The following is a 22,665-nucleotide window of genomic DNA, read 5'->3' on the forward strand; positions in this document are numbered from 1 at the left end:
GGGCGGCCCAAGCTCAGGCGGCTCCAGGCCGGGCCCGCGTCCGGAGCCGGGCTGAGCCGGGGACTCCACGCCCGCAGCCCAGTCTCGACCCCGCCCGTGCTCTGCTTGGCCGCGGGGTGCGGGGACCACGGCTAGGCAGGGCTACCCAAAGCCGAGTGTTGGGCCGGGCCGGGCCGGGGTGGGTGGAGGCCCGCCCGGCCCGCCCATGGGCTCAGGATGCCGGTGCGGAGGGGCCACGTCGCGCCGCAGAACACCTTCCTGGACACCATCATCCGCAAGTTTGAGGGCCAGAGTGAGTGGGGGAGGGGCCGGCGGGGCCGGGCACTGGGCGGGGGGCGAGCTCTTCCGAGTGTGAGTGGGGGGAGGGGGGCGTGCCCGGGACGTGTGCACCTGCCAAGTGCGAGTCAGAGGGGCTGATGTCCTCAGGGCGCTGGCCAGGGGTCGCGGGGGCAAGGCTTGGTGCTGGGGGCCAAGAGACCTGGTGTTGGGGCGCCGGGTGGAAGGCTCAATTCAGTTTTCCGGGATGGGGAGGGTGTGTGACCCTGAGTGTGCAGGGCAGGGAGATGGGATGGGGTGTGCAGGTACCCCTGGCTCTGGGTGCCTGGATGTGGAGGGGCTCTGTGGGTGCAAGGACAGGAGAGGAGGTATCTCCCAAACTGTGGGACCCCAACAGGACGTATGGGTGCCCGTCTTGATTGTACTGTGGGCGAGGGAACGCCAGCAGGTAGGATCATTGCCTAACCTGCTCTTGGGGGTGTGGGATGTGTGTCTGTCACCTATGAGTTTGACCCTGCATGGGCAGCGGGGTGGTGTCTTAGTCAAGGCTACACACTGTGGGCCCTGGGGTGAGAGGATGTCATGGGCTGCACCCCAGTTCTGAGGGTCTAACAGCCCCAATGCAGTGCTCCCATGCTGTGGATTTTCCTGCCGTGAGCCCCTTCTCGGGGACTCAGCACCCTAAACTGGCCTGGCAGGGGAGGCTTCCAGAAGTGTCCCAGGCTAGGTGAGTGTGCTGGCGGGGGCTTTGCACCTGCCCGAGCGCATGTGTCTGCTCCAAGGCTGCGTGTACCGTGGTGGGTGTGACTGCCAAGGGCCCTGGGAGCAGAGAGCTGGTGACATTCCTTGCCCATGACCCTGCAAACATAGGACAACGTGTGCTTGTTACAGTGGTGGGCAGAGGGAGGGGTCCGTTCGATGCACAGCATTGTCTGAGCAAGGAACACGATGATCCCGAGGGGGAGGAGACTGCCGGGTGGAGGCCCGGAGGCAGGGGCTTTCTTTCCCAGGAGCTCCAGGGCAGGCACCTGGGCTGGGGCCGGGGGTCTGGCTTCTGGCCCTACCTCTGCCACTGTGACCTTGAGCGAGTCTCCTCCCTGTCTGAGCCTCAGTTTCCACATCTGGGAAGAAGGGTGCATGAGACTGAAGGAGCCTTTCAGGTCCCTTCTGTCCAGTTTTCCAGGAGCTCAGTGAAGGGGGTGAGGGTGGGGCCTGCCTTCGAAGAAACTCCTCTCCAGGCCTGGCATTGGGTGCCAGGTGGTTTTTTCTTCTTCCTCCGGAGCTGGCGGGTGGCTGGAACTCTGGATTGCCATGGACTTAGGTGGAGATGGAGGCCGAATCTGGGGTCTTTGTATGTGACAGAGAGCCCTGACTAGGGTTGACCACTGCCTGAGGCCTAGGAAACTGACCTAAAGATGACCCATCCTCAAAAAGTAACTTCCTGGAGGCCAGGGTCAGGGGCTGCGGAGGAAGGCAGGGGGAGGCAGATCCTGTGGCCTCGCCTGCCTCAGTGAGGCCTTGCCTAGGCAGCCTAGGCCTTGCCCCTGGGATTGCCCAGGGCTGCAGCCTGCGGCCTGTGCCCACTGAGAAGGGAAGGGACAGAGTTCCGACTGTTACTGAAAGCCCCAGCATTAAAGGCCAAAGTGGCCGGAAACTTATGCATTTATAAAAAGCTCTTATCCTGGGAGCATCTTCCCTGGCACCAGTTCCTGCTGCCTGCCTGCTGCTCACCCGCCAGCTCAGCCTTCAGGGCAGGCATGGAGGGGCGAGCCCAGTCTAGCTGAAATAGGTCCATTGGGGCACCCCTCCTCGATGGGGCAAAACTGAGGCAGCCCTCACATTCCTGCGGAAGGTCCCCTTCCTGCATCTGTCTTCTTACAAGTGCCAGGCTCCAGGTGTCCCCAGGGTTGGCGCTGCAGGTCCCTTTCCTTGCTCCCTATGACCTTGGGCTTCTGCCTGTGGCCCTTAGCATATTCCTTCACCAGCTGCCAGAACTGGGTTCAGAAGCTGGCTCTCATTTACAAGCTGCAAGCTGTGTGCACGGCTCCGAACTTCTTTTGAGTCCCAGTTTCTCCATCTACAATACGAGGACGCCTACCTTATGGGGTTGTCAATATTACATGAGATACAGCATAGCAGGTGCTCACGTGGTACTTTCCTCAGCCTCCCCAGCCCCCAACTGCCCTTCCAGGAAGTACTGATACTCGGGGGAGTGATTCCCTAGGGATCCCCGGGGTAAGGAGTGTCCGGGGACCTCCTCTCGGTCCAGAGATGGGGTGTGTGTCTGCAAAAGCAGCTGAAGGAGCCGTGCAAAGGGAAGGCCGGCCGCCATCTCTGACCCTTCCCAGCCTCCCTCTCCAGGCCCAGTGTTTATCCCTCCGCCACGGCTGCTGACACACGTTGCTGACACCCGCCCAGTCTGGCCCTGGCCCCAGGCGCGGAGGGGCGGCAGGCCTCTGGCAGCCTGCCCGGGGGAAGCCACGGAGCCAGCCCGAGGGCCCGGCGGGAGGGGGGGGGGGCGCCGCCTGACGGGCTGGCGAGGCACCTGTGTCGGGGCGCAGCTGCGTTCGCCCCCCTGCTGGGGACCCCGGCTCCGCGGTGCTCCCTGAGGCCGGGAGTCCCCGGGCGGGCGGCAGTGTGTGACGAGAGGATGTAGGTGAGGGCTTGAGCCCTCGGGGCAGGGGTCCCTGCTCACGTGCCTGTTCAATCCCCCCATTTCCCCTACCCCGTCCCCCCGCCCCCCAGGCCGCAAGTTCATCATCGCCAACGCTCGGGTAGAGAACTGCGCTGTCATCTATTGCAACGACGGCTTCTGCGAGCTGTGCGGCTACTCGCGAGCCGAGGTGATGCAGCGGCCCTGCACCTGCGATTTCCTGCACGGGCCGCGCACTCAGCGCCGGGCGGCCGCGCAGATCGCGCAGGCCCTGCTGGGCGCGGAGGAGCGCAAAGTGGAGATCGCCTTTTACCGGAAGGATGGTAGGCGGGGCCGCGGGGGCGGGGCCGCGGGGCGGGGCCACGGCGGGGGAGGTGCGGCCCCGGGATGGGGGCAGCTGGAAAATGGCCCGAGCCTGGGCGGGTTCCATAGTTGCGTGACCCCAGCTGGGGTCATTGCAGTGGGCCAGGTGGGAGACCAGGGCTGGGCACTGGGGCTGCTGGGCGGTCTGCGTCTTCACCTCTCTCTGGCGGGATGGTTTTCCGGGGTAGCCAGTGGGCTGCTTGGCTGTAGGTCTGGACCTCTGGTTCCTTCCTCCCTGGGCAGATGTGGGCACGATGCGCTAGAGGTGAATGGGGCCGGGATGGCAGGTGCGTGCGTGGACAGAATAGGTCAGGCTGGCGGCTGGGCGCTGACCTCTGGTCACGGGCCTCTAGGGACCCTAGCAGCCAGCCCCTGCCGTGTGCCTGACAGGTCTGGGGAGAAGTCACAGAGGGCCAAGAGGGGGAGGGCTGAGGACTAGCTCGCTCTCTACTGCCCCTCTCCTGCCCCCTCTCTCTTCTGCACTTCCAGCTGCACCTGGCATGAGGTGTGTGCCTCTTCCCAACCCCAGTTCCCTTTGTCTCATCCGTTGAGGCCCCGCCTTCCATCCCTTCCTGCGCCAGGTGTCTCGGCTCAGCCACCGCCTCCTAGCTCATCTGCTCTGGGCTTCCGGAGATCGGATAAACAGAGCTCTGGGCGGAGCTGCTCCCACACGTGTCTGTCCTGGCTGGTGGGCTTTGCTCTGGAAGTTCAGTGCACAGGGCTTTGGGAGGTCTGCACAGGGCTAGGGAGGTGGCTCCAGAAGGTGCCTCTGGACTGCCCGTGGGTGCCCAAACCTTGCTGCTCAGTGCTTTCCGAGGAGCATTTGCTGAACTCAGGGTCTTGTAGATAGAGCAGTGAACACCACTCGGGGTTCCTGCCTGTAGGGAGCTGACCTGCAGGTCTGTCTCCCTGACATGCTCTGTCTCCCCTTGGGGGTAGGCAAAGTGAGTCAGCAGCTAGGCCCCTGGCCCTGCCTGTTGGAACCTCCCCTCTATGCACAGGGTTGGCGGAGGCTGCCCTGTAAAGGCTTGTGCCTCCCCCATGGCCCTGCTTTTGCAGGGTGCCCAGCCTGGACATCACTGCACAGCATAGAGGGGACACTGTGGGAGAGGATTAGCTTACAGCACGTGGGGGTTCTGGCTGGGAGGCAGGGGCTGCAAGACTGGATGGAAACTCGGAAGGCAGGGCCTTTGTCTGCTTTTTCACCGATGTCTCCCAGAACCTAAACCAGAGCCGATTTGCTTTTATATCTGCCTGGCCATCTAGTACTAGCTAACATCGGTGGGTGGCTTCTATGTGCTGGACACTGTGCTACTAAATGTTTCACTTACATTATCTCACAGAATCTTCACAACAACCCTGGGAGGTAGATATAATTTTTTCTCCATTTATGGATGAGGAAACAAGTTTGGAGAAATTAAGAAACTTTTCCAAAGTCACACAGCCAGTAAGTGGCAGAGCGGGGAGTGCGACTGTGTCTGTCTGGTCAGAGCCCTCCCCACTCTGCTTTGCTGTCATATATTAACAGTGACACCAACTAGTTACAGGGGTATCTGCAGATTCGAATGACTTCATGTACAATTTTATCTGAAAGTTGCAAACCGTTGGTGTAATGAACAGAATGTGAATACATTAAGTCTAATGTTCAGGTCTGACACCAGAAATAATGTAATGTAGGGCCAAGTTGGTTACTGTCTTGAGCCTCTTTCTAGTTCTGGGATAATGTATCTGCTCGGCCCCTTGGCACCAGGGGCCTGAGTGCTTTGTCTACTCGGTAGTGTGTATGGAGCAGGCCTTCCTTCTTTCCCCAGGTTGGCTCCTTTGGGGGAGGATGGCCAAGGGACCCTTTCTGCAGGGGTGCTTGGAATCTTGGTGACCTTGGGGATCACAATCCAGCTCACTCAGGTTACAGATGGAGAAACTGAGAGGCGGAGGTCCAGTTACCAGTGAATCAGTGGAGGGAGTGGGACTAGAACCCAGGCCTCTTGCCCAGGTTCAGTCTCTTTGCCCCGTCAGGTTACTAGTCCAAAGGAGGCTGTGACCCAGAAAATCCTGTGCCAGTCATCTCTGCCCGCCCCCTTCGCTGCTCTCAGACTTCCCATGGGGCCAGGTATCTCCTGTTGGCCAGCAGACTGGCCTGGGCCCTCAGGTCATGTGAGTCCCACTTGTCCTGGCACTGGAGCCTAGGAAGCAGACAGATTTCCTCCGCCTTCCCCCGCTGCCGTGAGACGCTGGGTCCCTAGGGAGGTTCTGTGTGGCCTGACCTGTGCTGTGTGTGTGCGTGCACTAGCTCACACTTTGCGCCCGGGCAGAGGAGGGAGGCAGAGGTGTAGAATGCCAGGGCCACCTCTTGTTTCTGTCCAGGCCTTTCTCAGGGTCTCTGCCTGGGCCAGCCACGGGGGAGTAGGTCCCTGGGCTTCAGCCCCAGGGAGGTGGGTGGCTGGGCAGGAGGCGGGGCCTTTTGCTGGCAGGCGCCAGTGCGGACAGCTGTGCTGTGTCGGTGCCTCCGGCCTAGCTCTGTGCAGTATCAGGGCCTGGAGCCAGACAGCTCCGTTACTTAGTTGCTGGGATTGTTGGGAGGCAGGGAGGCTGGACTGGGGGTGTGTGGGCTGGAAGGAGAGACACGAGGTGCCAGGGACCTGCTGGCCCCGCGTCCATGCCCCTTCACGTCAGGCCAGGATTAAGGTGGCACTGGGAGCAGAGCCAGCTAGTGTGGGGCTGGCAGGCAGTAACATGGCTGCAGGGCCCTGGGGCCTTGCCTGGGCAGCAGGTGCTGCTGGAGCACATCTGCATCCCCACATCGCTGGAGGGGTGGCCCGGGATCCCTTTGAGCAAGGCTCCTCCTCCCTTGCTGCCCTCCTCTGCCGGGCCTGGTGGAGGTCCCCCCTGCTCTCTGTCCCTGCGGTCCCTGGCCCCTCTGCTCTTTGTTCCCGCTGTCTCTCTTCACCCCACCTCCTGCAGCGCTCAGCCTGTCTGCCTGTGCCCATGGTCTCTGCTGCTTTCCTTCTCCCCAGGGCTCCCTCCCTGCAGACACCCTGTCCCCTTGGTCTTATCTCCTCCTCCCTGCATCTGTCTGTCTTCTTTTCCCCACAAGCCCCCCTGAGCCCTTCTCCCTGTGGGCTCTGTCTGGCTCCCCCATACCTCTGCCTGCACTGGCCTGGTCTCTGTGTCCCTGTGTCCCCAGGAGCCCATGCGTGGGTGGAGATAGGGGTGTCTCTAGAGAAGAATCTGTCTGCTTCTCTGCTCCAGCTGCAGGCTGGTTGCCATGGTAACAGGGTCAGAGGGCACCCACTGCAACAGCTGAGCTGTGGGCTGGGGAGGAGTGGGGACCAGTGGGCCAGCCTGTGCCCTGGATCCCCCAGTGCTTGTGGGGAACCTGAGCCCCAGAGGTGGCCCCATACCAGCTAGTTTATGGTTTCCAGATTCAGACCCCAGCTTATGCAGGCGCTGCTGGCACCAGTGACACTCCTATGGGCCTCCCTTGACCCTCGACACACCCAGGCCATTTCCCTATCTCCTCCCGTGCCCCTCCTCCAGCACAGCTGACCTCTCTCCAAGCTCAGACCCCCACCCTCCTCCACACTCTCCAGTCCCATGGCCCTCAGGCCCAGACCCCTAACTGCAGTGTGCTGTGTGCAGAAGCCCTGTGTTGGGATGCTGGTGAGGCAGCCCCAGGGTTTATTGAGCTGGGCAGGCAGGGCGGGACCCAGGCTGGTGCCATCCTTGAGATGGGAGCAGCCTAGATTGAACACCGAGGACAAGGTTAGATATAGGGAGCACTTCTCTGGAGGAGCGGAAGCCATCAGGGGCTCCCTTCACCTTGGGCCTTCCAAGACAGGGCAGGTGAGAGCACCTGCTTGTGGCCAGGAGGCCAGGAGGCCAGGAGGCCAGGAGGCCAGGAGGCCAGGAACGGTGCCCAGGGCTCTCCCCACCCAGCACCTTTCCTCAAGGCTCCAGGAGGAGACATTCCTGAGTGGGAGCAGGGTGCCCTGTTCACAGTTCTGGATGGGTCTTCCCGTTCTTGGGGCAGAAGTGAGGCAGGCCTGCCAGCACTGAGGGGTGCGGGCCACTCCTGCACACTTGGCTCTGGAGAGTGTCAGGAGGGCGGCTCCTCCGTGTTGTGTCTGCTGTAGACCCCAGAGAGGAGCTATGTAAATATTTGCACAGAGCGGGCGGGATGGGAGCAGAGTTTGGTGATGGCCTTGGACTCTAGGGAGGGGGGCCAGTGTGGAGTGGGGGTGAGACTGCTGAGACTCAGCATGTTTTAGCCCAGAGGTGGCTTCCGGGGTGTTGTGACAGGTTCTAAGAAACCCCTTTCACACTTAAACACCCCCCCCCCCGCCCCCCACACACACACGGTGCCTCAAATACCTCCATTAGAGAACCTTTTGCTTGAGGGAGAATGAGTCTTTTTCTTTAAAAATACATTCTCTCTGATCACATGCAGGGAGGAACATGGAGTTATCTAGCCCCTTAGTGTGTGGGAGCTTAACAGAAACTTTGCTCCCTGCCATGGAGGAAGGCCCTGGGGGCAAGGCCAGAACAGGGAGAGTGGAGGGCGCCTGGGGCAGGTGGTTAGTACAGGAGAGGCCCCTCCTGTCCTGGGTACCTACAGGTCTCCATGCTGTGGACTGTTGGCCTGGAGCAAACCTCTGGTTGTCTAGGTGACATGAAGCGCCTGAGGGCTGGGCAGTGTCTTCTCCTTGGCCCGCCGTCTTCCTTGTTCACAGTTGTGGATGAGGGTGCCATGTCAGACTTCTCCCACCAGACTGCAAGCTCCGTGAGGGCAGACTGCCGTCTGTTCAGTTCTCTGTTGAATCTGTGTGTCTAGTGCATAGTGGGAGCTCAGTATATGCTTGCTTGCTTGCTCACTTAATGAATGAATGAACGAATGAAAGAATGAATAAGGTGGGCAGGATGTTGTTGCAGAAGCCATACACTGGTGTCAGTGACTTGGGAGCAGTTTCTGGCCCAGTTATAGAGCTGCTGTGTGACTTTGGGTAAATCACTTTCCATTCTGGGCCTCAGTCTCTCCCTCTGTGAGGGATGAGGATTAGAGGATGGGGAGGCTTCAGGGCCAAAGGAAGGTGGGCCAGGGAGAGGTTGCCTGAGAGGCCTAGGAGTCCTCCAGCCCTGCTGTGTGTGGGGACATGGTGGGGTACAGAGAAGGTATCTGGGACTCCCAGCCCCCCCCCGCCCCCCCGCCCCCCCCCCTCCCCCAGGCCAGAGATGGACCGAGGAGGCTTGAGTGGGGGAGCAAAGCTGGGGGAGGTGGCGGTGGCAGCTGCCTGGGCCGCACTCACAGGCACAGCCATTGTGACTGCCCTTCCAGGTTTCAGGTAGGGAGGCGTGCTTTTTGGCAGGTGGTCCTCACAGCCCTCCGAGAGGCAGACTTCCTCTCCATCGTTTCACGGGAGGGAAACGCTTGCTCAGAAAGGCTAGGGCACTTGCGCCTGTTGACCCAGCTGGTGGGCACCTGAGTGGGCACTGGAACCCAGTTTTCCTCTTTCAGCTCTAGAGCCCTCCCACATGCAGCTGGAATTCTGCCACACCAGCTGTCTTGCCCCAGAGAGTCCTTTGGGGGCACGATGGGTTCAGGGCCCCAAGAAGTGTGGGTGTCAGCTCGGTTCCAGAGCCACAGTTCCTCATTGGCTAAGTGGCGTCAAGCGCCTGCCCTCCCAGGTACTGAAGTTGGATGAGCCAGGGTCTCAGCACCCCTGTGCCCCATTGCCCTGTCCTGCAAGGGACCCTGCCTGCCCCAGCTCCTGCCTCTCCCTCAAATCATGCAAACACGATATTTGTGTTATTGTTTTTGCCTTCTCTTTCCCTTGCTTTTTTCCCTTTTGCTCTCATTCCCCGATCCCATTACCCTCCCCGTAGGCAACCATTGAAATGTACTTCCTGTGAATATGCTGCTTGCATATGTTCTTGCAAAATGTGTGTTTTGTCTGGATGCGTATAGGTTTAATTTATGTAAATGGGATGTGCTAGCTGTTGTATTCTGGCACTTACTCTTCTTACGCAGGAGTACGCCTGTAAGTCCATCCAGGCTGTTACTTGACATCTAGTCTGTAGCTTCACATTCTGTGGGGCGAACCCACCTAATTTCCTCCCAGGGAGGGCCCTCCACAGCGTCTCCCTAAATAATGCTGCAGTGACCATCCTCACCCGTGGCCCCTTTTGGACTCATGTGAGGGTGTCTTTGAGATATATCTCCAGAGGTGGAATAGCTGGATCCTGGGATCTGTGGGCACCTAATTCAACTAAGTATTGTCTGACTGTGTACCAGCTTGGCTGCCGCCATCATCACCCACCTACACAGAGCACGAGGCTGCTGTTCCGCCATATCTCTGCCAACCTGGCATTGTCTACCTTCCTAAGTTTTGCCAGTCTAATAGGTGAAAGTGAGATCTTGCCGCTTGAATTTGCATTTCTTTGGCTTCACATGAGTTCGCTCATCCACCTCATAGGCTGGACAGCCTCTCGGCTTACTTTCCCGTCAATCACCTGCTCATATCCTTTGCTCACTCTTCCACCGAAGCCGCTGTCTTTTGTTCTTGGTTTGCAGGAGTTGCTTGTGTATTCTAGAAATGCAAATGCCTAGTTAAATATTCAACATACATATTCTGGGCATTGTTTCCTGCTGAATCAAGATACTGCAAATGTTTTCTCCCATTCAGTTGTCTGTTCAAGTTATCCAACAGAGATACTGAATTTTGATACAAACACACTGCCTGAGTTTTAGCTTTGTTTGAGCTTTTGAAGTTTTGTTGAAGAAATTCTTCACCATCCGGAGGTTGCAAAAGTCTACACCCCCTTCTTCTATTTACGTAATTGTTTCACCTTCCTCGGTTGGGTCTCTGATCCATCCGGAGCCTACCTCTGTCTGCGGTGTCGAGTAGGGATCAAGTTATGTTTTTTTCCATGTAGTGAGCCAGTTTTCCCAACATGACTAGTAAACAGCCTCTTCTTTTCCACTGGTGTGTGGGGCCCCCTGTACCACCAGTTAATTACCCATATATCCTTGGGTCTGTTTTTGAGCTCTCTATTCTGTTCCAAATATTTATTTGTCTGTTCTTGCGTCAAAACCACATGAAAAAAACAACAACAATGACATTTAGTATATCTCATCATCTGGAAAGGCACATCTTTTCTCTCTATTCTTTTTTAAAAAAAATATTTTATTGATTTTTTACAGAGAGGAAGGGAGAGAGATAGAGAGCTAGAAACACTGATGAGAGAGAAACATCTATCAGCTGCCTCCTGCACACCCCCTACTGGGGATGTACCTGCAACCAAGGTACATGCCCTTGACCAGAATCGAACCTGGGACTCTTCAGTCCGCAGGCCAACGCTCTATCCACTGAGCCAAACCGGTTAGGGCATCTCTCTATTCTTTTTTAAAAAAATATGTTTTTATTGATTTCAGAGAGGAAGGGAGAGAGAGAGATGGAAACATCAATGATGAGGGAGAATCATTGATTGGCTGCCTCCTGCACGCTGGATCAAGCCCGTAACTCAGGCACGTGCCCTTGACCGGAATCAAACCCAGGACCCTTCAGTTCACAGGCCAATGCTCTATCCACTGAGCCAAACTGGCTAGGGCTTTCTCTCTATTCTTCATTCTAATGGTTGACACAGGGATTTGTGGGCTCCTCTTTTTCTTTTTAAAAAAAATATATTTTATTGATTTTTTACAGAGAGGAAGGGAGAGGGATAGAGAGTTAGAAACATTCATGAGAGAGAAACATGGATCAGCTGTCTCCTGCACACCCCCTACTGGGGATGTGCCCGCAACCAAGGTACATACCTTTGACCAGAATCGAACCTGGGACCCTTGAGTCTGTAGGCCGATGCTCTAGCCACTGAGCCAAAGCACTCAAGGCTTCTTTTTCTTTATAAACTTTTAAAAAACTTTTATCGAGTCCCTGCAAAGAAAAACCCCCCTACAATCTTGACTGGAATTAGATTGGTTTTATAGATGAATTTGGGGAGAACTGACATCTTTATAATAATTTTCCTATTCAAGGGCCTGGATTATCCCTCCATTTATCAGATCATTTCTGTATCCTTTATTAGTTTAAAGCTTTGTCCCCCCCCCCTCCCGCCCCCCCTAAAGGCCTGTGCATTTCTGGTCAATTTCTAGATATTTTATCCTTCTGTTGCTGTTATGAAAAGGGTCTTATTTTGGAACACCTATTTAAATAGCTCCATGCTGGTAGAGAGAAATGCTGCCCATTTTTGTGGGCTGACCTTGTACCAGGCAGCTATATTGAACGCCATCATTTGTTCTAATAGTTTATCTGTTGATTTGGTTGTTATTTTAGGGAGATGACCCTATCATCTGCACATAATGCCGGTTTTCTGTTTATGTTTGGATCATTGTCATATGTTCTGATGCCATTAGAATGTTCCACTGGACTTTTCAGGAAGCTTTCATGTGTGCTGTCTGTGGTGGCACGTCTCAGAGCCCTGTGAGGTGGTCGAGTTCTGGAGGGATTACAAGTCTTGGTTGAGTGATTGAGAAGCTGTGGCTGATGGAGAGCTGGAGTTAGGGAGAGGTGTTCTCCAGGCACCCCAGGCTTTCTGGGGCACGCTGGGGGCTAAGAGGAGGCACAGTTCTGGAAGCTTGCTGAGCCCTGGGGGAGGGCAGGACCCCCAGGTTGTCTCCTGGTGGCCACGTCTGTGTGGGGTCACGGTGAAGCAGGCTGGTAGGGGTCTGAGGTTCAGAAATCCCACACCTGTGAGGCTCCTGCTCCACTGCTCCCCAGCTTCCTGGGTGGGCAGCCTCTATGTGCCATGCTAACTGCTGACCGGATTTCATAACACGTCCGCAAAGATACCGCCTGAGTCCCACGGTGGTCCTGACTGCTATCTAGACTCTGATGGTTTGAAATGGACAAATTAGGTTGTGAAGGGACAGTTGGTACCCTTGGATCTGGAAGAGCTTTGAGGGTGGGAGATGGCCCTGTTCACACACACCTGTCATTGGCGCAGGTGGAGGCCTCAAGTCCACCAGCAGTCCTCAAACACCTGCTTCCCCAGTACTTCCTGCGAACAGCCCAGCCCTAGCCTCAGGGCTCTGACTCTGGGGGAGGGAGGAACCTCACTGCAGAAGCCAGCATACAATTATCTCCCAAATTAGGGATATCGTTTTAGAAGAGTTCTCAATGAGAAACATCCATGTGGGCTGGATGGAGCAGTCAGGGAAATCTTTGTGGAGGGATCCTGCAGAGCCTAGCAGGGGTGGGCAAACTTTTTGACTCGAGGGCCACAATGGGTTCTTAAACTGGACTGGAGGGCCGGAACAAAAGCATGGACGGAGTGTTTGTGTGAACTAATATAAATTCAAAGTAAACATCATTACATAAAAGGGTACGGTCTTTTTTTTTTAGTTTTATTCATTTCAAACAGGCCGGATCCGGCCCTCGGGCCGGGCCGTAGTTTGCCCACGGCTGGCCTAGAGGATGGCTCAGTTGGAGGGGAGAGGGGAGAGGGGAGAGGGGTCAGGGCTGTGGGGAGTGGGAGGCCGGTGAGGCTGGGGTGCCCTGTAGGCCAGCCTACTCGTGTCTCAGGTGCCTGTGCGCAGGGAATGCTGGGATCCAGAAGGGCAGATCCTGAAGGATTCTCAGCGGGGACGGACTCCAGGAAGTCAGAGGAGGGAGGTGAAGCGTGCAGGCCTTGGGGAGGAAGGGAATGGGTCCACGGAGCAGCTTTCTCCGCCTGAGCACAGCCTTGCTCTACCTCCTCGGGCTCCTGGGGAACAGGGCCGGTGACTCCACGTGAGAGATCAGGAGGCTGTGTCCCCGAGAGGTTGAGTGGCACCCAGCGGATTGGAGCAGGGCCGGGCTGGGCCCAGAGCTCTTCTAGAAGAAGCTCTTCTCAAGACTATCACTGTGGTTGGGGAGGGGGAGATGATGCAGGCAGGCCACAGGCAGTGGGTTTGGGGGGTCTAGATGACTGGCCCCCCGAGACCCTCTGTATGGCCTCTAACTCCCTGGGTAGGTGTTAGACAGGGAGGGTTGTGGAGGTCTGTCTGGGGATGATGCCTCTTTTGTGTGAGTCGGGGTCTGGACCCTGGCTCCCCACTCCTGCCCCGCAGTGAGTCTTCCCCAGGGTGTCTGCCTCGCAGCCCCTGGAGCAGCTGAGAAGATGGCCTCTCTCTCCCCACCCCACCGTCTCACACGCACTCATTCACTGGCTGGCCTCTCAGGCTCCCCTACTCTGTCCCCTGGTCCTGCAATGTCCCTCGCTTCCCTAGGCCCCAGGCTGCCCATGAGAGCCGTGTTAGTGACACGATGGCCCCCGTCCAGGAGTCGCTCCTTCTGCATCTTCCTGTCGCCGCCACCAGGCTAAATATAACCTGACACTGCACAGCCCTGCATGGAGACAGCGTCTCTGCCTGGGGGCGGACAGGGCTGATGGGGCCCCAGCCTCCTGCCCTCAGCGTGACTTTGGGCTCAGCTTCTCTTGCTGGGAGTGGGACAGGGAGGGGACCAGGGCTAGGATGGCTGCCTCCCTGAGGTCACCTTCCTTGCAGGGCCCTGTTTCGTTACAGCTCTGGATGCTTCCACAAGCCATCTGTCATCTCCTCTGGCGGCCAGGGCAGGAATCACTCATCCCTGTGGTGCCCCCAGGGAGCCTGATGCTCAGAGAGGCGGACGACCTGCCCACAGTCACACAGCACTTGCTCAGGTCTCCTGATGGCTGGCAGATCACCTCTGCTCCCCGGGCCCGTCCCTCTGCCTCGGTTATTCTCTCTTCCTCATCTTGCCCAGGCTCCGGATTGGGGTCCTGTTGACTCTCTGGCGTAATGAGGGCAGGTGCCAGGCCTGTGTGGTTTGTGCTGCCCAAATGCTTGACATTGGTGCCCTCAGTGACTGCTTGTGGGGGATGAAGGAGCATCAGGACCTGTTTACAGGCAGAGGGCTGACCTGGGGGTTTGCTGAAGGACGTTCCGAATCCTTGCTGGCCCCTCCACCCCTGACCACACCGCCCTGATGGATAAGGCCTGGGAGTGATGAAGCTGAGGCCAGGGGTGCCCAGAGGTGGGAAATCCAGTTTGGGACCATGAGTGGGGCCCCCGGTTGGGTTGGGACACTGAGCAAGATGATGACCAGGGTTGGCAGCAGATGAAAGTAAGCCAACATTGGGTTCTGCTGAGCGACGGCACCCTTCCCTGGGGACAGGAAGAGCTGTACCTGCTGCACCTGGAATGTGTCCAGGCCTGGTTCTCCCCCAGGGTCCCTCTGCTGTCCCCTCCTCCTCTCCTTCTCAGTGACCTTTGGTGAGCTGCATGGCTGAGTCTACTTTCCTGTCTCCATCCCGCAGGACCCAGGGTGCCCTGAGCTCCAGAAGGCAGGCGAGGGCTGGGCACTCAGCCTCCCCACCCAGAGCCGGGTGTCCTCAGCTTGGGCTGGGGGTTGGGAGTGTGAGTAAGGGCTCTTGGCATCAGCTACAAGAGCCAGGTGGCTCGGGGCCTCTCCACTGGGGAGACCCAGCCACCTGTCTCTCCCTCTCCTCCTCCCAGGATCAGGACTTCCCATGAGTCCCGCTCTGCTTCACACATGTCATCCATACCTCCAGCCTCCTGGGGTGGGCGTGACCCTGGGGCTGGGGAGGGGAGGTGACCTGCCCAAGGTGATTCTGACACAATCAGCAAAGGCTATTTGACTCCACAGCCTGTGTCCCTCCCCTTTGCGTCGGGGAACCCCACATCCTATCTGTGGGCAGAGGGGGGTGGTGGGGGAAGCCCGGGGGTGGGAATTCTGCTCCCCTCCACCCCTTCCCTCCTTCCCAGCGCGCTCTGGTGCTGGCTGCCTCGGGAGTGTGGGCCGCGCCTGCCACGGTGTGGCTCTCCGAGGAACTGCAACCTCACGCAGCTGGGCGGGCAGAGTCAGCCTTTGCTGGGGTGCAGGGCAAGGTTTGAGGGAGGAGAGCAGAGAGTGAGGGCCAGGAGCAGGACTGTGGGGGGCAAGACACTGTATGTGCTAGTGCCAGCATGGGTCTCCCAGAAGCAGCTCAGCCACCGACTGCCGACATTTCTGCTGTGTGAGGGTCAGAGACCACCTGCCTGCAGGCCTGACATGGCTCCCACTATCCCTGTGCCCCACCCCTGACCTGCTCTGAACCTCAGCTGCCCTCAGGGACCCCCGCCTCCCAGACTCCCAGCCAGAGATGAGATGGGGTCCATGGGGTCCGCTGGAAGGTCTGGCTGGGGGTGAGTGATGTGACGCTCACTGAAGACCCAACCAACCAACCAACCAACCAACCATCCACGCGAGCAGGGGGTGGGAAGGCAGAGCCTCAAAGAGCCCCGAGTCGGCTGCCTGCTTTCCTTTCTTCTGTGTCTCCTTGAAAATAGCAGCTGGCGCCTCCTCTCCCCCTGCCACGTCCCGCAGCCACCAGGCAGGGCTCCAGGTCACATTTTTGGAAGAAGCTGGGCTTTGACAGGGTTATTTGAAAGGAAAAATTCCTTGAATGTCACAAAGGGAGAGAGGGCCAAGGGGGCTCTGCGTCTGAGTGTGTGTCTAGGGGCAGGGGTGAGCCTGAGCTGCAAGGAGGCTTCTATTTGGAGTTTCTGCAGCCAGGCAGGGGGTGGGCTGGCAGAATGCAGCTCTGCCCTCCCTCGCTGAGACGTCTGAATGGAGCGGGCAGGGTGCGGAGGCCTCAAGGTCAGAATCCCCAGGCTGTCCTGAAAGGGTGGGCTCTTCCGGGTTCCAGACTCTGGACTTCTGGGACAAGTTCCTAGTGAGGAATGAGGACCAGGAGCCTGGATGCCTGGGGTTCTGGGGCTGGGTGTTCAGGATCTCCAGGGCTAAGGTTTCCTGGTCTCTGGCCTCTCTAGTCCAGATCAGGGCCAGTCCCTGTTCAGGCCGCTGTCGGCCATCACCATATTAGGACATGAACTCTAGGCGGGCTGTTGGGTGCCAAACAGTCTCCAGCTGGGTCTGGCCCCCTGCAGCTCCCAGCACCACAGCTATGCTTCAATTGGGCCATTTCAGAGGCCGGAGGTCAGGGGACAGTAGAGGCTGCTGATGGGAGATCCAGACAGAGCCCTCAGCTTAGGTTCTAAGGGCTGGGCCATAAGGGCTTGGGATGAGGTGAGTGGAAGGACCTCAGGCAGAGCGGAGAATCCCTGCCAGCCCCTCACCTGGTCTAGCCCGCCCTCCCTCTCTCCCCCCTCCGCCATCCTGTTTCAGTTGGTTGCAGAGGATCTCCTTCCACAAGATGAATCCCACGGCTGTTAGAACTGCTGTTCTGCAGGAACCAGGCCCTGCACGTCTGGTCTGCTCAGGCCATTGCTGTTGCAGGCCCCACGGCTCAGCCACCAGGGCCTGTCCAGAGAGCCTCCAGGTTGCTGGCCCCTCCCTTGACTCAATCCACCACCGATACTTCCTCTCCACCGCTCTCCACCAGCATTGCCCCATCACTAGCCCCACTGGCCAATGTCTGCTCCCTGGTGTGTTGTTCTAGGTGCTAGGCCAGCAGAGGGGACACAGACACTGGTGAGTTAGGTCCCTGCAATTCAGAGAAGACAGATGAGCAGGTGGACAAGAAAAGAAGTTTGTCCTGAGAAGAAAGCATGATGAGGGATAAGCCTGGTGCCCGCAGGGAACATGGGGAAAGGGGAACAGGATGTTAATATGAGCATCAAGGTCTTCTTCAGAAATTGGCAGAGGAGGGTGAGAGGCTGTGCGCTGGACAGGGAGCAGAGGTGGATGGGGCACATCTGGCCTGGTGCACTGGCCTCACCTGGTAGCCAGACAGAGAGACTGGGAGAGAAGAGAAAGACAAGGAGCCCAGCCAGCATGGCTCAGAGGTTGAGCATTAACCTATGAACCAGGAGGTCAGGGTTCAATTCCCGGGCAGGGCACATGCCTTGGTTGTGGGCTCGATCTCCAGTGGGGGGCGTGCCATTGATGTTTCTCTCTCTCTTTCTTCCTCTCTCTGAAATCAATAAAAAAATATTTTTAGAAAAAGAAAGACAAGGGGAGACAGTGATGCAAGATGTAGGAGCTGTGCTTCACGGCTCTTTGGTGAAGGATCACTTTTCTTTATTTCTAATACATCACAGACCTTTGTGAAGTGCAAAATCACATGCTTGGACATCGTGGCAATGTTGAATTGCTTGAAGGTTTTGAAACTCTTGCTCTCAACTTTGAGTGTATCTTGTTGTGGACCGACTGGTGGGACTAATGCAGAAAGAGCCAGGATGGGGACAGAGAGCGATCCCTAACCCGTGTGCAGTGTTCAGTGTACACCAGGCATTGCTCTAGGCCCTCAGCATGTGTTGACTTCATCTTTGCAACTTTCCTTCACAGCCTTCAAAGGAACTCCTATTCCCACTTTGTAGATGAGGATAACGAGGCACAGGAAGGCTAACTAAGTTGAGCATAAAGGACTAAGTGGCAGAGGCGGGATTTGAACCCAGAGACCCTGGGCCTAAAGTCTGTGGGCTTAATTCCCACACTGCACTGCTGTGTATGTGTACCCCCACGTCCCGTGTGGTTCAGGGTTCAGGATCTGGAAGAGGGGCCGCACACAAATGAAAGAGACAAGAGATAATAATTTGGAAATTGGGGGGCCAGGCGAGAGCCCATCCCAAGAGGATGGACTCCGCTTGTGCTCAGGCCTCGCCATCCTTTTACTCAGTTTGGGATCCACCCATAGCCCTTAGACAGGCAAGTTCCAGTAACAGACAGACTATCTTGTCAGTAAGGATTTACGTGACTATCTGGTGGGGAAGTTGCTTCAGCTACCATTGTCTCGACTAAACAGTGGGTGCATAGCCCTGACCTTTGCCAGGGCTCAAGGGTCACCAGCATTCTGGGCTCCTTGTCCACACCTCTCTGCTAGAGAAGACAATAGGCGGCTTCCCAAACACTGCCCTGTGTGAGGGTCACAAGGATACATTGAGAGGTGAGGGAGAATGAGATGACAAGGTGGAGGCAGAAAGGAGCTTAAGCCAAGGTGAGGGAGAATGCACCCGGGGAGAGGGCTAGAGAAACAAGACAGGCGGAGAGAGAGGGAATGCCTGGCCAGCAGCAAGTCGGAGCAGGTAGACTGAGGTCACAAGCTCAGTCTGGCTGACACAAAGCTGCAGGGGAAAGGGGGGTGGGACAGGAGACTTGGCGAGGAAGGGGCAGAACTGTGTGAAGCCGTGGGGGAGGCAGACATGGACGGGCCCCTTCAGGTTTCTGCTCTGCCCACCCAGGGGCCTTGGTACCACAGTGGCCGTGTCCCCCACTTCACAGGGAGCTGCTTCCTGTGCCTGGTGGACGTGGTACCCGTGAAGAACGAGGATGGAGCTGTCATCATGTTTATCCTCAACTTCGAGGTGGTGATGGAGAAGGACATGGTGGGGTCCCCGGCTCATGACACCAATCACCGCGGGCCCCCCACCAGCTGGCTGGCCCCAGGTAAGTGTAGCCACACTCGGACTGGTGCAGGAATAATGAGCTCTCCCTTTTCTGGGGCCGTGAGGCTACCCAAGGCCACTGCCCTGCATGAAGGAATGTGTGTGCGGGGTCCCTTCAGAGGTTACCGAGGACGTGGCCTGGTCTCATCTGGCTCAAAATGAACAGACAGGGATGGAGTGACAGCGCCACAGGTCCTTGGGGCAAGATTGCACCTGGTGTCCTAGCTTTACCTGCTCAGGTTTCCACCGCAGCATCCTCTGGGTGTGGTCCTCTCTGCAGCCCAGGGTTAGGGCATTCACCCTTCCAGACATTCTGGCCCTTTGCTCATCAGAAGGCCCCGTCTCTCAGGGACCCAGATGTCTTTCTGGGGAACTTCTGCCCCTGGTCCTTGTTCCTGGACAGGACAGCTCCTTGGTGTGGCCTGGGCTAATTGAGGAGAGAATTTGAGGGAAATGCTCACCGTGGCTGGAGACATGGAACCCTCCCCTCATCCCCCTGTGACTCAGGCTCAGACTCCTTTCCTCCCTGCAGTGGCCTCTTTGAGTTTAAATCTCATTTGCCCTTTAGAGTCATGGCAAGGAGAACACCCCGTGGTCTCTCAAGCTCTAACCTGGCAGTGTTAACGCTGGGGCCATCTGCAAGTTGGCGGGGTCTGGCAAGAAGGCCTGCGTGGCTGCCCCGTTTGGAGGCAGGCCCACCAGGCACCGAGCGGCCTCCAGCGAGTCACAGTGCATTACGCCTGCGTTTCCTGCCTCGCTAAGGGGAAATGTTGCCCGCAGTGCAGTCGCGTCACCCACGGTTTGAGTAGAGCCCACTGGGGTATTTGGCTCAAGAAATAGTAGTTTATTATTTTCAGAGCCTCGGATAAGATCGGGTCCTAGAATTTTTTTGAGATGAGTGGAAGTCGGGTGGAGGGGTGCCCACTGTCAGGCTCCCACTCCCCACCTTCCCCTTCTGTTTGGCAGGGGCTCCAGCTCCTGGGCCTGCCTGCTTCCGCCGCTCCTGTCCCCCAGCCAGACAGCTCCCTTCTCCCCACAGGTCGCGCCAAGACCTTCCGCCTGAAGCTGCCCGCCATGCTGGCTTTAACAGCCCGGGAGTCCTCGGGGCGGCCGGGTCGCACGGGCACTGGCGGCGCGGGGGCCGCGGGGGCCGTGGTGGTGGACGTGGACCTGGACCTGACGCCCGCGGCGCCCAGCAGCGAGTCGTTGGCCCTGGACGAGGTGCCGGCCATGGACAACCACGTGGCAGGGCTCCGGCCCACGGAGGAGCAACGCGCGCTGGTGGCCCCCAGCTCCCCGCCCTCCTGTGAGCCAGGCCCGCACCCATCGCCCCAGGCGCCCCAGGCGCCCCAGGCGCAGGGCCTCAACCCCGAGGCCTCGGGATCCACCTGCAGCCTGGCCCGGACTCGCTCCCGGGAGAGCTGCGCCAGCGTGCGCCGCGCCTCCTCAGCCGATGACATCGAGGCCATGCGCGCCGGGGTGCTGCCCCCGCCCCCGCGCCACGCCAGCACCGGTGAGGGCACCTCCCCACCCGCCACCGGTGAGAGCATCTCCCCGCCGCAGCCAGCCTGCCCAGTTCCAGGACCGTAGTTTCCTGGTCTCCACCCGTCCAGGGTGCTTGGGGGATGGAAACCCCATTCACGCCTGTTTAATCCCACTGAATGCCCATCCATCGCGGTTCATTCGTGCACGCTCAGAGCCTGCTGGGCCCATGAAGCTCCCTCCCGCTGGGGTCCTGGAGCAGGGGTCGCCTGGGGGAGTCTGAAGGGCAGGACAGCATCTGGGGCCCTGTCCCTACTTGGCCCTCTGGCGGGGTCTCAGTGCCCTAGAACAGAGCCTGCGGGAGGCTCCTCCTCCTCTGCTCACCCTGCGCTTCCCCTAAGTGGGGAGGAGTCTGGCCTGTTTCTCGGCGACTCTGCCCCAGCTCTTGAGCTGGCTTCCATGACACACTGACCCCCATGGCCTGGCTCCTGCAGGCCTGGTCTCCACCACAGTGTCATGCCGGCCCCTGCCTGCCACCCACACCCCACTTTCCCCCCACCCCAGGGCCATGCATCCCTGCCTGCCACCCTGACTCCGCTTTCCCCTCACCCCAGGGGCCATGCACCCCCTGCGCAGTGGCCTGCTTAATTCCACATCAGATTCGGACCTCGTGCGCTACCGCACCATTAGCAAGATCCCCCAAATCACCCTCAACTTTGTGGACCTCAAGGGCGACCCCTTCCTGGCTTCGCCCTCCAGCGACCGGGAGATCATAGCACCCAAGATAAAGGAGCGGACCCACAATGTCACGGAGAAGGTCACCCAGGTAGGTGCCCAGTCCCTGGCTCTCCCCTCAGCTTGCAGGAGCTCAGAAGGGGTGGTTGTGGGCTGTGGTTAAAGGTGGGGAGGAGGGGGCCACAGTGAGGGCCTCTTGAGGGTGGGCAGACCTGCTGGCTAGGGGTGGGGGTGGGGGTTTCAGAGCTGGGGTGAGAGGACAGACAGTCTGGGAGGTCCTGGAGAAAGGGAGACTGGAGGGCCGGTGGCTTTAGGACAGGATGGGTACAGAGAACAGGTTGATGGGGCTCAGGGGAACAGTGCAGTTGAGGCTGGGTACCTGAGAGGGTCAGGGTGGGTGGGAGAAGGCAGCCACAGGGGCATGACAGGGTCTGCTCTTAGGGTGTCATGAGGGGAGTACTGAGGGGCAACCAAGAGGAGGCTTTGATTAGAAGGGGCCTCAGGGGTCAAAGTTGGGGGTCCTGATTCTTCTAGGCCAAGGTTATGATCCAGGAGATGGTGGGGGCTGGTGCTAGGGGCCAGGGTGGCCTGGAAGTGCCCACCCCTGTTCCCAGCAAGGTCGGGAGGGGAGGGTATGGTGGTGGGTGTACAGATATGGAGTGATCAAGTCCCTGACTCTGGGGGCTGTGCCCAGCACTGCCCGGTGGCAGGGCCAGCCTTGTCTCCTGCCCCTTCCCGGCAGGAAGATCGCCTGCATCACCCTCACTGCCCAGTCCATTCCAGATCCTTCCTCAAGTCCTGGCAGAGGGTGAGAAGCCTGGGACAGGGGGTTCCTGTCCCTTGCCTGCCATGCCTCAATCCCCGTGGCTGCCTCCTGCCCCTTCCACAGCAACTCCCCTAGTTGGCCCGCGTGAGAGCCGCCAGCACCGGCCTCCTCAGCCCTCCTCCTGGCCCTGCTCCCACTGCCTCTGGCTCTCTGGGTCCCTGCCAGGTCTCCAGCCCCTTGGCCTTGAGTCCAGAATGTTCCCCCACACCCAGGCCCCATATCTGGCTGCCTTTCCCTCTCCCCTCTGGCCCCTGGCTCTGTTGTTCCCACCTGGAGCCCTGTTCCTGGCCCTCAGCGTGCGCTTCTGTGTACTTGTGGTCTGTGTGTGTGCGTCTATGTGTCCGGTGTTCCTGGCTCTGCCGGTCTCTCCATCTCTGGCCGTCTGTCTGACTGGCTGGCTGGGTACTGGACTGGCGGGCGGGGGTGTTGGGGAGACCATTAATCTGTGGTGACAGGCCGGGCTGCTGGGGGAGGGGGAGGGGTGCGGGCTGCAGGAGCGGCTGCAGCAGGAGCCCAGAGCGGCTGCGGGGGAGGGGGCCGCTGGCCGGGCTGGCGGGGTGGGGGTGGGGACGGGGAGGAGGAGGGGCGGGCCCAGGAGCGGAGGTTCTGACCGCGGAGCCGCCACTGGGCTGGCGGCAGGCAGAGCGCAGCACCCTGGCAGCCGGGCCTGTACCAGGGGGCCATGCGCAGCCTGAGCCAGGCGGGCTGCTGTCCACGCTCGCTGCCAGGGTGACCCCAGCCCTGGGGCCCAGCCCCAGCAACCCTGGCTTCATTCCAGAGGCTGCCCTGGGAGCCAGGCCGCCAGTCTCTGGGGCGCAGCCTGGGCTGGGACTGCTGCTGGGGCGCAGGTGAGGCGCTGGCTGGGCTCTCGGGCCCCAGGGCAGGCAGGCTGGGGGGAGCCAAGTCCTC

At 58.8% G+C, this 22,665-nt stretch overlaps 1 protein-coding gene across 1 annotated transcript in view; it reads left to right on the top strand.

Annotated features, from left to right (window-relative positions):
* Positions 1-22,665, top strand: part of KCNH2 (potassium voltage-gated channel subfamily H member 2) — a 32,800-nt gene continuing 10,135 nt past the window's right edge. The window contains 5 exon segments of the mRNA XM_070423667.1: positions 1-292; positions 3,022-3,252; positions 18,550-18,714; positions 19,753-20,226; positions 20,810-21,021. Coding sequence (XP_070279768.1) covers positions 217-292; positions 3,022-3,252; positions 18,550-18,714; positions 19,753-20,226; positions 20,810-21,021 — 1,158 coding nt within the window. The 5' untranslated portion in view covers positions 1-216.

Source organism: Myotis yumanensis, unplaced genomic scaffold (assembly GCF_028538775.1).
Source record: "Myotis yumanensis isolate MYYU_CA2020_CCGP unplaced genomic scaffold, mMyoYum1.0.hap1 SCAF_9, whole genome shotgun sequence".
NCBI classification, from domain to species: domain Eukaryota; kingdom Metazoa; phylum Chordata; class Mammalia; order Chiroptera; family Vespertilionidae; genus Myotis; species Myotis yumanensis.